This window comes from Tenebrio molitor, chromosome 7, assembly GCF_963966145.1.
Source record: "Tenebrio molitor chromosome 7, icTenMoli1.1, whole genome shotgun sequence".
Lineage (NCBI taxonomy): Eukaryota > Metazoa > Arthropoda > Insecta > Coleoptera > Tenebrionidae > Tenebrio > Tenebrio molitor.
In genome coordinates, this window is record NC_091052.1 from 10041111 (window position 1) to 10057505 (window position 16395).

Here is a 16395-nt window from a genome sequence, read left to right on the forward strand (position 1 = left end):
CAGGTGCAATCTCTTCAATCTGTTTGATTTTTCGTATCGTCAGACTTTCTTCGTGTCAAATGCAGGCAAAAACGCGATAGTTAAACGTCCCCATTCACGACAAGAAACGAACTGAAGAACCTCGTGGTGAATCAGTGCATCGGAGGCAAAATACATGGAGAAATCACAACGGAATGTTCGTTTCAGCAGCACGAATCCAGCGAATGCATGACGTTACCTCGGCTGTTACCAAGTAACCACGTTCATAACAACTCTATGATAAAACCTGACTCATTGTTAATCAGTTGTCCGATGGATTCGGCCAGGTAAACTCGTGCTGGTGCTGTTACCCACTGCGCCGTGCTCCATCAGACCCAAGCTACGCACGTTCTCCTCAACATCTACCAGCGTTTTATCAACGTTTTCGAACTTTTTACCGTTCACAAGAAGCGGCCTCGTCTCAACTGATAACAACAAGCAAATCTATTTTCTTACTACATGTGACAGTGCGTGTGTATGTGTGTTTGTGTTCGTAACTCAGATGTTTATCTAGAGAGTTTCAATCGATATTCACCGATCGTCCTTGCTCAAAAATCGGATATCTACTATGGTGAGCCGATTTCCCAATTTTTACCGTTTTCAGGAAGCGGAATGAGCTACTGCGACACTTGAAGCAGCGTTTTTGTCAGCCTCCTAACGAGTCCGAGGAGCAAAACATGTTTTTGTCTGGTTCTTCTTTGCTTTGTTTGTTGTCGTACCTCGGCTTCCTAGTACGCATTGGCTAGGTATGTTGTGTTGCAAAATCAATGAGACTTTCAACAGTAATTAACCTCAATAGTGAGCGTGACAATTGAGCACTGAAAATTTGCGCTCAGAACAATATTTACGGTCATTCGCACGACTTCTGATTATCACTGGAAAAATTCTTAAAACACAACTTTATCACTATCGAAACTAAAATTGTTGTTGGAATTATCCAAGGAAACGATTATCGAAATGGCCTCACGTTTCACTATGTTTTATGTTTAGTGTATTGCAGATAACTCAGCTTCTTTTTAAATCCAAAAAAACTGCTACGCAGAATCCCTGCAAGGTGAACGCAGGAATTTGTACGATTGTCAATTAATCAGGAATTTTTAACAGGAAAGTTTAAAACTTGAGTACCACAAATTGACCTCAAAATAACAATTTTGAACTGATTTTTTCCGCAGGCAAAGGCAGAATATGTTTTTTCCTACTCATGCTTTGCACTGCACTATAAATTTTCGCAACACTCGGTACATATAGCCCACGTGTTTTTGTGTTACCTTGACAATGATTATATATACTTGTACACAAAATACAAACGAAACGTGTCACCGTTAATTATAGTCCTATAAAATACCAATAAAAAATGTGTTTTTGTCGGCAATTTGGATTGTTATTGCACGGTTTGCTGAAGACGGAAAAAATTGATTACAACTCTATATAAATAAATTTTTTGCTTTGGCGTCAGCTAAGGTTGCCGAGCTAATTCCATACATTTTGATTTTTTTTTGTACGGTAGGAAACATCAAAATTGAGCTTTCGTGCTTCAAAACGGTAGTGAACATCAGCATGTCATAAAAACTCATCATAAACAGCTTTAGTTTGTTCGTTGAAGAATTTATGACCGGTCGAATTGCTGCATTAAGTAAGTCAGTCGATCTAATGTTTAACTTGAACGGTTAACGCGAAAAGAATGACCTAACGGAATTTTCACTAGTCAAAAAAATGTACTGGAAACCACTGAAATGTTTTCATCGATTTCCTTCATAACAATTTTATTGTCTGACGAAACGACGCTGTGTGAACCAAACGGGGAACATTTTCAATTCAAATTATTGCCAAATATTGAATAAAAAATATGGTGAGGATCGGTAATGCAAGATCTCCTTCGGCGCGGTTGCCACATTTGTAAAATACCACTGGGATTGTGAAATTGCGATGACCAACACTACCCTGAGCAGTTGCAAATTTTTTGCCATCTGTCATTATTATTGTCCTCGAGTTTTTCGTCGCAACTTTCCATTTAGAAGCGAAGTAATCGTAGAAAGTATTGTTTAATTCCAGTACCATCCATTAACGCCTGAATAAAATATCATCGGGTATGATAATATTTGGGTCGTAATCTCTACGTCCACACCCATTTTAAAAGAGCTGTTTATCGCTAGGTGTAAAAGAGGGAATAAGTAAATTTGTAACGATAATTTTAAGTACCCACAAACATTGCACAAACACTTAAAGGTGCAAATATTTAAATTATGGTTAACTCAACCTTGTAGAAAATAATGTGAAAAGTGGCATAACAGGCTCTTGATAAAATTGCTCACGATCAATTTCAAAAACTTGCATAACCGTTGCGTTATTAAAAAATATACGACTAGAACTCACAAAAAAACGCATTTCATGCTCACTGGTCCACGCCTTTTGATGGAAACAGAGCAGAAATTCACCTGAGACAGTTTCACTTTGTGCATTTTCTTGCAATTCCGATATTGAAAAAAATGAAAAAATATTTCAATTCTGACTTGTGCAATTAGAAATTGAATTTTCATGCTTCAGGATGGCAATTGTCCGCCAATTTTCTTGTTACAGCGTGACGTGTCTTGTTACAAACCCATGCACTTTCACGATGCGACGTTTTCCTGATCCGCGATCTGGATCTGCCACAATTTCAAACACTTTCCTCTGAAAATTATTTTCACTATCTGTACAATTACGCATTTTTGGAGCGTAACAAGAACTACCAGCGCTTAAACAGAAGAATCCACCAACAATTTTGGCTCGTTTCGCTCATTGTTAAAGAACTGGAACTCATCTCGTCGATCCTGTTCGACTTTTCTTATTGGCACTACGACTATTTTTCTGTTATTTTTGAAACATCCTGTTGTCTTTGTGCCACATAACTCGCCAAGCAAATCGACTTAATCGTGGCCATGTGTTTGCTCCCGAGCAAGGTAATTATTATGAGGCTAACACTAATTATTTATTTTTTGAAAAATGAAGCTTCACGCATCACTGAAACCCGACATTCTGGCAACCGCGCGAATTCTTTGCTAAGACCAAACCGCACACCTTACACCACATGTAATATTAATTTTTTTTCGTCAACCTTCCATTCAATTTTGTGGCTTCTTCTGAACGCAGACCTCGCGATATTGTTTTTGTGGAACCTTGCGGTGACTTTTTCGATTATTATATTGCCAAATGGCCTTTATCATAGTAGCCAGTGGCCTCTTAAGCCGAACGGAAACGCCACTTTCCCTTGGGGCATCCGTAAACGCGTCACTGGTTAATATTAGATATAAGACTAGGTCACTATTCTCTGTTCTAACACTTATCAATTTGGTCACGTAATAATTTCAACTCGTGGTGCGTAATTTCGAAATCTCTGCGTTGCAGAAGTATCATTCAGTTCGGTAAACCCGCAGGAAAAAAGTCCTTGAGGATCTTTCAATTAGCATAACCCACAACGGTTCGCTTATTTCATGGAGTAATTGCCACGAATTAACACTTAATCATATTTCATTAGTATAAACTGTTTTGGTTAATTCTCGGCACAAATCGTTAAAAAATCAGATGATTGGTCAGTTATGCAAAGAGGTTGGACAGTACTGTTAGCGTTTTATTATCTTCCTGCAAGTTGCGGAAGTGATTTGAAAGCAGTTACGGTTAGCAACCCAAGAGTAAATAAGAACTCGCCTGCCATACTTCTCGTTTGAAAATTGAGATTTCTCCTGATAGGAAGCTAGGAAATGGTAATCTGCCAACTATTAAATAGATTTAACGAACCATGTACAGTGCGCCGACCAGCGATTATGTCATTTTCATTAACTTATTCGATTAGTCCACCTCTGACACGCCCACAGACCAAAATTTGTGACACTCTTGTCAAGAAGTAGGCTCAAATCCTGTTGGAAAGTGAAAAATGTCATCGATCAATGTACGCTCATAAAATATTACTTGAGTTGTTATTACTCGGCTAACCTTGGTCTGGACTCATTACCATTAACCAGAATTGAACAATCAAGACGAAATGATGGTCGTGGGTAATGAATCAGAAGAATTTTTGCGAAACTCAAACAATTAAGAAAATGGAAAATTTTACGGACCAGATTCGATGCAACCAAGAGAAGAATTATTATTTCAAGAAGGAAAAGTGTATTTGTCCAATGGACCCGATCTGACACCAATTGAAAATGTTTGGGACGGTAGAAAATTGTCTAGTTTCGGTGAATTGGCTGATTGTTTTCTGCCAAATGAGTGTAAAGTAGCTGTTTGAACTTGTAAATTGCACATTTTTAGTATTACTGGAATCGTTTGCGTCAAACGTTCGCGGGCTTCGTTCATTATCTCCGAAAGCAAACACGGTGTTTGTTACCATCAAGTAGGCGTAGAGCATCGTACGAGAGTCAAATTTCCTGCACTTTTAGTTCATTTCTAGGTTTTTAGCAGTTTTTGTGTGACAAAGCAGCGGCTGAGGAACGGTAAATTTTAATTGCTTTTTAGACAAAATTACTCAGCCTTAAAAGCTTTTTTACGAGTCGTGTGGTATGATTCCTTTTGAAATAATTTTTAATCCGTTGACTCCGTTATCTTTTGTGAGGTGATCGTTGCGTGAGGCAATTTTGCAATTTGTTGACCGAAATAATATGTTGTTTATGCAATAACGGTCGGCCACGAAAAAATAATGAAGCATAAAAACGAAGAATTGACGAAAATTTGTGTAACATGCGCACCATTAGATAACACGGTCGGTTACATAATAATAGAAATAAAATTACAAGTGTTGTACGAGTCTGAAACACTTTCGTTGGTTCTATTGTCCGTGAGAAATTCTTGTGACTTATTGTAGCAAAATGGGTGTGAACCGAGTCACGGATTACACCCAAACAAACATAAGTTTCCTGCTTATTACATATTATTTACGCTAATACAACAATCAACAATTATGGCGTTGCGCCACGGGACGGGCGATGAAGCAAATCGTCTTACACGACTTGAAAAAAAAGAATCCATTGTTGTCCGAAACGAGGAGTGCCTCCCGTCAGAGGATAAACTAGAAGAGGTCAAAAAATATAACTTGTCCCGGTTATAATGAATACAAAACAAAAATCGTGACTGGCTCAAGGTACGCAACATTTGCAACGCGAAGAGAATGTATGATATTTAAATTCAGCGTTGTGCCAGTTGCACTCTTCGCATTAGCAACAATTTGTTGCGCCGGGAAACGAATTGTCAAGATTTCAATTTACGCGGCGGGACCAAAAAATCGATCGATACACAATGGTTTCAGTGTTTCAGTTGCAATATATTTTTATGACGAGACTTCTTTATTTATCCGGACGTAAAAGCGTAATTGTTCGTTATCACAACGTAATAAAATGTGGGAAAGTGGTGGGCGTACTAAAAAATAATGCACTTCGTTTTACTACAAAACTCTTTATGGAGGTTTTACGTGTCGTTAAATATTTTTATAAGAATGTTTCTCATGGCAAAAGTGGATGAGAAAATTGGAAGATTATACAGTGAGCCAGCGACAAGCTAAATATGTGGTTAAAGTTAAATATTTGTTCACCAAAGTAGAACTTTCTTTGTTTGCCTGATGCGACAAATATTTTACATTTCTTATTGTGACTTGAATAAAATTGGCATGACTCGTCGATTCAAAATTTTGTGACGCACACTACCATGTGCTTATATCATGCGTTCAAATGAAAACATGAAAAGTTTGAATTTCCCGCCGTTTGACACGAATGACATTTGTTTATGTTTAGGCGCCCTTAGATATATTTGCTTCGAGAATAGGAATCGGTAATTATTCCAATTTTTAATGTAAAACATTGCAAAGAAAGAAAAAACAAAGCTTTTTTGTTTATAAATTTTAGGTTAGCTGTCAACATGCTATAATTACAACTGTCATTTTACACTTTAAAAAAGCAAAACAATTGACCGTTTCCAACGCCTTCCCAGCCCAGGATTTCATTTGAACGCCCGATACAATCCACCACTGGCGTACTATTGCGGGCAAAAAAAGTGGGACATCAACGTCATTGTCTTGACTTTTAATGCGAAATAACCCTTATCTGATTGTAACCCTATTTTGTGAATCGATTGACGTTGTCATTAAGTATTGTAGGTTGAAAAGAAAAATGGGAGTCTAAAATAAATTTTTAAAACTGTCAGCTAGAATAGTGTCAAAAAAAAAATGACAATAAAGCTTGAACTACATCGAATTTTTCAAAACTGACAGAAATTTGATGTCCCACTTTTTATGCTCCCAATAGTACTGTCGCGAGCAAAAAAAACTGGTCGTCAAAATCATTCTTTGACGCAATGGAAAATGCTCTATTGTAAAACGGTCTTAAATATCATAACCTATCATCATGTTGTATGACATGAATTGACATTGATTAATTAATTTTTTGACACTTTGTTGACGTGGGCATAATCAGGCAGGGAAATTTTTTTATTTGTGACAACCTAACCAAATTTTGAAATGACATTGACGACCAGAATTTTTTGCTCGCGACAGTACATAATTTTTTGAAATCCTTGGAAAATTTGTTGTAATCCTCTTTCCGCACTTGATAGAACAATTTTAGTGAATTTTGAGCAGTATTTTATTAAGATAGATACGAAACAGAAATTAGTTTATCAATTTTTTTGAGACGTTTAACTCTCTAGAATAAAGAAATCATTTAGTATGTTTAATTGGTTGCAATTCGCTTGGTAACTGAGTGAAAGATGTAATTCAGGTACCATTTTTAATCTCACGCAAAAAAATCGAAAGTTTGACCGATTCTAATTCTGTTCAATTTACTTAAGACAGACAAAAAACTGCCAATTAGTAACGCTGTTGCTGTTAGCCTAGGGTTCACTCGACTTGAGCATGACTCATACTGTCTAAAATTGGTAACTGTCAATTTCTCATTCAACTTGACATGTGTCTTTTGTGACCTATCCCAATTCCAGGTAGCTTCTACGTCACACATTTTTGACTGTTGTGCTGTAAAGTCTGAGTCAGTTGGCAACTTGTAAGCCTTGTCCTTCATACACCCAACAGAAAGTACACAAACGCAAGTTTGTTGATGCGGGTTCGACCACCATTGTTACCACGCTACCACTCCTAGTTCTTCTTCACTCAAAAGTAATCTAGTTTCCCTGTTCGTGGTTTTCTAAATAAAGTGAAATTGGCCAATAAACAAGTGTTGAATCTTGAGCAGTTTTATCTTTGAAATGACCCACACAAAAATCCTACAAATTTTTATGGCAACAACGAAATTCACCTTGAGTAACCTCGCCGGAGCAGCGAGACACCGGATTAGAGATTTGAAGGTAGATTCGATTCTCTCGAGGCGAATTTTTCTTTTTTAAAAAATCGCCATAAAATTGTTTAACTCCTGGTCTTCGAAAAAAGCAAAGAGTCTTGACCGCTTCCTAACCAGTTTTTAGGAACTTTCTTGCAAACTGGTCAATTAAAAATTGCAATTATAGCCGTTTCGATCTGCGAGTTTTTCGACTGTTATTCAAAGTAGTCGCGAGTCACTCAAAAAGTGGAGTTTTTGGACAGATCACAGTTACTTTCAGATCGCGAAGATTGTATAACGTCCAACATCCAAACAGAGATCGCGCTAATTCTCCAGTTAGCACTTCTTTCTCTTGTTTGTTGGAAGAAGAGTGATGGCACAGAAATCCGGGACTCGTTGTCGCTTTATCAACTGCTAATCATTCATCTGGATCGAATCATTTAAAATCAAGACGCTTACATAACACCGCTGCTAATTTATTTTTCGGCGGAAAAAATTTACATAATTAGTTCCTCGAACTGGACCGGCGAATTTCCAATTTTCAGCGCATCAGTTCAACACTTTGACCTCAATTTCGACAAAGAGCTTTAACAACTCCGGGTTTTAATGACCCCATCTGTTAAACGTTAGTTTCAGGAAGTAATTGCTGCAATTAATTTGAAGCAACTTTCAGTGTCTTCTCGATGACGAGAGAAAATCCACCGTTCGATCCGAAAGTGATTCAAATCTGCGATTTTGAATGCTGTAACTGGTGGAATCTCGCACGTGATTATTTATCGCCGCCAATTAAAAAACACTATCAGCTTTCTATTGTTGAACAAGTGCGTTGATACAACAAACATAGATTTTATTAGTATTTCCGTTAGTATTACCTCGCCGATAGCATCAAGATCATTAGCAACAGGACAAGTTTCGCCACAGAATGACGAAACTCCAGTTCTTGGAGAGAAACCAGTAAAGGTTAGTTACATTGACGTTTGTGTATGCGAAGACGTCGGGGACGTCTTTGAATAACAAACAAGTGGAAGGTGAGGCTCTATTGTGTCCCCACGAAAACACTACTTTACATGCAGACACGAAGGATTCTTTTGAATACTTTTTTTACGAACGGAAAGTTTGTCCACGGGACTGTTTGCGCACCTCGAACCATCGGTAAAACCCAATAACAATGTTACATAAGCACACAAACAAAATATTTTCCTCGCGCAAAAAAACATTTTTTAATTGGTATTGGAAGCGTAAAAAGTGTACAATTCCGCAGATTTTAGAGTCAAGGTGACCACCGGTTATGTCAGGATGACCAGAGGCCACCATTAGTTAAATCAACTGGACGCTCTACCGGAGATATTTCCAAGAAGGAAGTTTAGCATTCTTCGAGAGACACGAACGTGCTGTTTCCTTTCATTTTTACACAGCGGGCGTGCTTCAAGGATCGCCTTTGTGACTCTACGAGACCGTTCACTTTTCAAATGTCAAAAATATGCTATTTGTGCCGAAAACGTGCAACTCATTTTAGCTAACTGTAACTTGACCCAACCGTCAATTCGGAAAACTGATTCGTGCTCCATATCTGCCGGCACTTTCTCTTTTCGCATTTTTTCGCCGCTCCGAACTACCACTTGTTGCGCAATTTGCAAAAAGACAAAGAGTCGGGTGCGCTCTTTGGAACCGCCAGTTCCTTTAAAATCCGATGATGCGCTTATATAACGAGAGATTTTGGCAAAAAGTAGTTTTCTAGTCAACTTTCCACCAATGCGTGGAAAATGATGCTCGCCTAGATAGATGTAACGGTACAAATTTCGCTTCGAGCTGTTGAAAAGGTATTGATGTCTGGCGGAGTTGTTTCTTTTGGAGTAACTGTATTCAAAGAGATTATTCAATGGGAGCGCCACTCGATCAGATTTGCAGGAAATGCAATCACACCCGAATAAGAAAAGGCGGATTTGTATGCACGACCAAAATCTAGATGTTGTCACCTACATACCAATTTGGTCTGAAGAGAGTCGCTAAGTGGGACACGCTTGCGAATTGGTCGCTGTGGGTGTACTACCACTGACATTTTCACACAAGTTGATGGTCATGAGTAAGGACAATACACGTGTCCTGTCGCTTTTATCGACAGAGTGGCATTGACTTCTAGTCACGTGTCAAAATCTGCACTCCTGAGGGAACTGCATTCTCGACGCACCTAGATCGTGATAGAGAACAGATGGATGATGTACAGCTCGTCACACAATATGACGACCGCGTCACTACCTCTCCAAACGCAGCGTTCGCAGAATTCGCTTTTGTCCTCCGATAACGTTTTAATTGTGGCAAACCAATTCACATTATTGGGACATAATGGATAAGTGCGCAGGAAAAAACCTCCGCGATTATCCAATTCAAACTAATTATTTGATCGCGGCTTGAAAAAATTTACATTTGAATGATGCGTGTTTAAGGCAAATCGGCCTTCGAGCTCTTTATACGAAGTCAATAAAAATTGTTGATGTAACGATCATTTTGGACGGAAACAGAATAGAGATAGTCCCCAAGTGCGTAATCCCGGTGACACTTTTAATTAAATTCCACATATCTAATCTTATCGAATAAGAAGGGTATTATAAAATTTATTTTACACAAATCTCGCTTAACTATTATTATTTGGTTTCAGATAATCAACATTTGGTGATCATAGTAACAATGCCATCATTATGGGCTTCACGGTTCGGTTCATGCTAGGTATGTCTATTTTATTTTTTTGCCAGTTTTATTTGACTTTTGACATTTCGACTAATTAGAAATTTACTAAATTGGCTTGTGTTTGTGTTAAATGACTCATCTGCAATTCAAATGTTTGAGAATTCAAGCACACGGCTTTGTTACTGGTTACGTATCTCTCATTTGGTTTTATGATGGCCAAAATTTGTCATTACAGCACTCACTTTTCGCAATTTGCATAATCTAACTTGTAAATATCATTCGTTGCGTATACCTAATCCTCCTCTCATAAAAACCAGTGACGTCTTTGAGCCAGTTATGTGACCAGAGGAGGCGACCACCGCTGACAATTTGAGATTGAAAAATACATTGTTACGAGCAAGGACAATTACTCTGGTGATTTATTGGTTGTTTTTGTGACACGAAATTCGCTAGTAATGCGAAAATTCCTCCAAGAGTACAAACAATGCTCCTATTACTCATTGTTATTGCTCTCGTAGATTTAATCTAATCGAAATTATTTCATTCTCAAAACGCACCATCTGGAGGTCGTTTTGCTGATTCACCCTTTACCTCTTTATTGTTTAGATAATTGTAGCGTAGTGGTTGTGGGTTTTGATGCAACGTTTCTGTGAGAATTTTTGTCTGGTCAGGGCTGGAATAATAATGCAACTTGTCTCAGCACTGACGAGAATGGCTGCGTTCAGTTTTGTACATGTATGGTCATGTGGTTCAAAGCCGTGTGCCAGAATAAACCCGAGAGTAATATAATTAAGTCTACCGTGTCTGTGGTGTCATTGTCCTAATCAAAAAGAATGAGCTTCAAAAAGCGTAGCAGACGCCATGTCGATACAGTTAAAGCATTTAACACACACTTAAACGCCGCTTCCGTTATTTCTTTGACATCGGTTGCGGACGGTCATGGTCTTTGTTCCTTCACCGTGAATCAAACACTTTGTGTAAAGTGTGAGTTCGAAATTTGTAACGATTGGTGGTTTCAGGTACGGTCCTGGTTTTGTTATGCTGTTGGTCTATTCAAACCGCACATTTGCGCCGCCCGATCCGCCAAGTCGAGAGCAATGGGGACGGCAAATCGACCGACAAACTTCAAAAAATTGAAATTGAGAGGACGACGCAACCAGGGAATCTCAGCGAAGAGAGTAGCAAACCAAAGACTGATTTTAGTACTGAAGATAACAAAACTCTAGATAAACAAAATAGTGTAGTAAGTAAATTGCAAAAAGCTGAATCGTTCAAGAAGAGTGGCCAGTCGGAAAGCAAGAACCCCGCGAGGTCCATCGACATAGAAAAGTTTGTGTCGAAGGAGTTCCACAATAAGAATAATGTCTACAAGCTACCGGTTTCACCAGATACTGAAAAATTCATAGACCCCGACTACGACTTCCAAGCGACCACCGCCAAACAGCACGATCATGTGGCGGAGTTCAGTTTTGAATCGGAGTTGACAACTCCCAAGAGCTCGATTTTTGACCACAAGTACAAAGAAGCCGTGAAAAGCGTCGACCAGGAGCTGGAACACATCGACGATTCGCACGAATTGGCGTTGGAATCCCAGTCTAAGGAGAATCTCAATTTGAAGGAAATGTACGAGGAGACGCAGAAAAACGACACCGACGCCAATCTGGACTACATCAATTACAAAAACATAATCAGCAACGACACAGCCGGCAAGAATTCTTTGAACAAAGATCTGGTGGTCGAAGCCGGGACCAATTTGAATTTCCGCTCATCGTACAACGATACAGTCGTGATCGATGAAGACGACAGTGGAAATAATACGATTGCGAAAGAGCCGGTGAAAGAGGGAAAAGTTGAAGCATCCACTATATCTAATCTGATACCGGTTAAAGGTGAGCTGGAACGAGCGGAAAGCGCGACGGTTAAAACTACTCTCTTAACGACGAGGAAAAGCATTGTTCTTACTAAACCTCCTTCGAACAGAAACTCGAGTCACATTTCTATATTGAGCAACAATATTGAGACGGAGACGGTCAAGGCGATTCTTCCCACAACGGAAAAGCCCAAAGGAGACAAAGAGAGTGTCGCAGAAGCGTACACGAGAAGAATTCCGATAGATATCACGAAGAGAGGGTCGATCAAAGTTGCTCATTCGACGACCGAGTCTAGTAACACTATTAGTAAAAAGTCGGAACAGTTGCTGCAAGAAAATCAAATTGTTCCGATTCACGTGGCGCCCCCTAATACCAGTGAAGTTCCATCGACTCAAAAAGTGGACCAAACAACTGTCACAACTCCTGTGGCGCCCTCAAGTACTAGTGAAGCTTCGTCGACTCAAAAGGTGGAACAAACAACGGTCACAACTCCTAAGATCGAGACACTCACGACGAATGTGCCGTCAACTGAGTATTTGGCTACGACGCACTCCATGACAACTGCAAGCGAATCAAGACCAGAAGCAGAATTAGATGCAACTGTTTCGTCCATCGAGACCACAACACAAACGACTCCATCGATTCGAACCAGAACAGAAAAGACTATTTCGATACGAATTGGAACAGAACCAACCGAAACCGTCGCCCCGACAGAACTCGAAACAACTACAACTGAGGTGGTCCCAACTGAAACCGAAACGCACGGTTTTGCAACAGAACAACCCAAGATCGAAACGTCTTCGATTAAAAATGAAACGACAGGTGCGCACAATTTGGCAACAGAACCCCCCAAGATCGAAGCATCTTGGGAAACAACGGTTGCAGTTGAGACTGAGACGCCCACCACGGAAGAACCGAAGATTGAGACTACAAAAGTAGTGTTTTCTGCGAAATACGAGAGAGAAACGACTACAGTGGTGCCCGAAATCGAAACCACACAAATGAGAGAGGAAGAAACTACCACGGTGGCCACAACTTTCTTGGCTGATAGTACGGTGATGACGACAGAAGAGGTGGCGACAACTGAAGGTGTTACTACGACTGTCGAAGACGTAACAACTGAATCAGTTCCGACAACGGAAACCCCACAATCTACCAATCCAGAAAGTGGTTATGTAAAGAAGATGACGATAACGACCGAGAATGTTGTGAGAACATCTAAAGGGATGGTGTTTGGGGATGACACTACTACTACAGAAAGAGTTGTGACTGTGACGCCGGAACCATCGACAACACAATATGTTACGACAGAAGTTGTGACAACTGAAACACCGACAGTAACAACAGAAGTAGCCACTGAAGCAGTGACTGAAACTGTTACGAACTATGAAAATATTCCGATCAAAATTGAAGAACCAGAAGCTACGACAGCTGCTCTTGTTACCCCAAATCATCGCGCGATTTCATTACCTGTCAGCAAATACAACGAACAAAACGACTCAACAACTGAGGCAGAACTCATAACTGACAACAACACGATAACGTCGGATTCGTACGAGCTCAACACAGACAGTCCTGATGAAAATGGTGGCACCATTGCTGCTATCACCATTTCTTCTATAGGAGCCGTCTGCTTGATACTACTAGCAGGTCTACTGGTAAAATCAGCAATATCAGATTTACAATTTTTGTACGTTGCCATTTTTGTAGGTCATCATGAGAAAACGACAGAAACGCTTCAACTACGGCCAAAGATGCACACCTGTCAGTCTCGATGACTACAGTATGGACAACATTTCAGTTTACAACAGCGTGAGAAGAAAGGGAATGATGAGAGGGTCGAAGAGATCGTACGGGAATCCCGCTTTCGAAGATCCCGCTTCGGTTAGTCATCCACTGAACTTTCCCGCTTTGGGAAAGTTCGCGAACAATTTGGAAGACATGAGGGCGGAGTTCGAGGAAATACCGCAGATCACGGCCAGGACTAACGAGCTTCCGGAAGGATGCGACACCAAAAACAGATACGCTAATGTCATACCCCTTCCAGAAACACGTGTTTTCCTGAGTCTGATTGACGGTTACCCGAACAGCGACTACATAAATGCAAATTATGTCACCGTGAGTTGCATAATTGATTGTTTTTGACTTGATAAAAATAATGGACGATCGTAGGGACCTAAAAACACCAAAGGGTACTACATAGCCTGTCAAGCTCCCATGCAAAACACAGTAGACGATTTTTGGAGGATGATTTGGGAACAACAGTCAAAAGTGGTGCTGATGTTGACACATCTCTTTGAAAACGGTGTGGTGAGTAAACGGACCTTTGGAAATGGGGGGCAAGACTTATTGTTTGTATGTTGCGCAGGAAAAATGTGTGGACTATCTTCCTCCTTCAGAAGTCTTGGACTGTCACCGACTCTTCGGCGACTTCCAAGTGACTCTCAAGAAGCGAGAAGTCAAGGACAAATACATCATCTCGATCGTGCAGCTGAAGGTGGACTTGACAATTTATACAAACCAAAACTGACAACTCTTCTTGCAGAACATGGTTTCCAACAGTTGGAGAGAAGTGACACACTTCTGGTATTTGGGTTGGCCCGAAAAAGGAGTTCCGATAGAGGCCAATTCGCTCATCGCCTTCTTGATCGAAGCGAGGAGCTACATGAAGTCAGCTTCGATAGACAGAGTACGACACTCTGACGCATAACTGGTTGCATAACTAACACTTGTGTTTTTAGAAGGAAGTTACCAATGGAAACTTGACCAATGGTATGACCAAAAACGAGGTGAACCCTGTTGTAGTACACTGTAGTCCTGGAACAGGACGTACAGGTGTGGTGATAGCTTGTGATATTGCTATAAGAGAATTTGAACAAACTCGTCTTGTTGATGTACCAAGGATAGTATATAAAATAAGAAGGGACAGGGCTAGTGCAGTACAAACCAGGGAACAATACGCATTTATTTACAAGGTACAATATTTTATTAATACATAATATAATAATAATTACGATTATCTTTTTTTTTATTTCAGGTGATCAATCTGTACGCCACTAAACTTACAGGAGGTGCTTTAGATTCATTATAATTTAGTAAGAAGGGCTCGTTTGTGATACAGAATAAATCAATAAATTTCCCAAATTTCCTTTTACTACCTGTACATTTTGTTTTTAGTTTCTCAGGTGCAACCGCCACTTTGTGTAAATATTTCCATGTATATACAATAGTATTGCTCTCTACCCTAAGTAATTATACTTGTAGATTAGTCAAACTGTATTATTTTTGTATAGATAGAATTTATTGTTATATTGTACAATATTGAAATATGTATGTATTGAATTTTGTTGTACCATTTAGAGATTTATATTGTTGAATTCGCAGTGACTGTGGTCAATAATAAAAAAAGTTATACAAAATGCAACATTTATTTGCACCAACTCAGCTTCTTACGTAACAGCAGACAGCCAAGGAATGTGCATTTAATGCATTAGAATTGTCCGAAAGACAATTGAATAATCGTTTTTTGAATAAAACATTACGTATTAATCTCTTTTCGAGAGTTACGAGAATGTAAAAATTTGAGCACCATGCTGTCTCGGAAATGAAATTAACTTCAAATAAAAGATTCGTTAAAAAATTTCAACACGTTTTTTTTGATCAGGAAAATGTCGTGATTGCGTTGTATTTTTATTATAGGTAAATCATTTCAATATTATTAAATCAAATATTAATTTGCTGTGGGTAGATACAGATTTATCTGGTTTTTACAGAACAAAACAGTATAGCACTGCTTCAACAGTACACATACCACAGCAGCAGGTTCGAATCAATTGCTGACGTTCATAACAATTATCCGATAATTATTCAAAGCGTTCGATCTTGAAGAGTTACAGAGAGGCCTGTCACACATCTTCAATTGGAATTTTTTGCTAAAACTGATCTGTGTCATATTGTGGTTAAGATATGAAGACTTCCTGGATTGAAAATAGCTGTAGAAGATATCTGTTATCTGGCCATCTAATATTTTTTTAATCGTCCTTAATTACCGGAATAATTATGATTTACAATATTTAGGACCTTATTAAATGGTATTATCTGCACGCACCCAGATAAAAAAAAGTACATTGCGTATAAAAATAAATGCAGTAGTTTCTTTACGGCCTCTAGTAACATTTCGTATATAAACAAGAAAATGGAAGAAAAATAAACGTCTTTAGACCCGTGACGTAAAAATTACGCATAATTTTACAAAGTATTAAATTGAGTGTGAATGAACCGATGGTAAAAAAACAAATAAATGGACGTTATAAATTGTTGTCGCTTCCTAGACTTTTAAGAAACACGATGACGCATGCCTGAAATATTATAAAATAGCGAGAAATTCAATTTTGGAGATTTATTTGTTAAGGGTGGGAAGCGCGATGCGTCATTTAAATAAAATCCCACAGACTCGCCGCAGAATTTAAGGAATTATGTTTACACAGTCAATTTTCAATCCTGTACAGTTTGGGAAATGTTTTGTCCTT

General features: G+C 39.0%; 1 protein-coding gene across 2 annotated transcripts; it reads left to right on the forward strand.

Annotated features, from left to right (window-relative positions):
* Positions 1-205: 205 nt before the first annotated feature.
* LOC138135784 (receptor-type tyrosine-protein phosphatase C) lies at positions 206-15285 on the forward strand. Of its 2 annotated transcripts, none has more exons than XM_069054650.1 (9): positions 206-589; positions 9967-10034; positions 11015-13524; positions 13577-13984; positions 14039-14176; positions 14235-14363; positions 14412-14555; positions 14611-14841; positions 14904-15285. In XM_069054650.1, exons 2-9 carry the CDS (start codon positions 10007-10009, stop codon positions 14955-14957), a joined length of 3642 nt encoding a protein of 1213 aa, XP_068910751.1. In that variant the 5' UTR covers positions 206-589; positions 9967-10006; the 3' UTR covers positions 14958-15285. The 2 variants fall into 2 exon arrangements, with proteins under 2 accessions (XP_068910751.1, XP_068910750.1); XM_069054649.1 differs by having other exon boundaries at positions 216-589; positions 14608-14841.
* The last annotated feature ends 1110 nt before the right edge of the window (positions 15286-16395 follow it).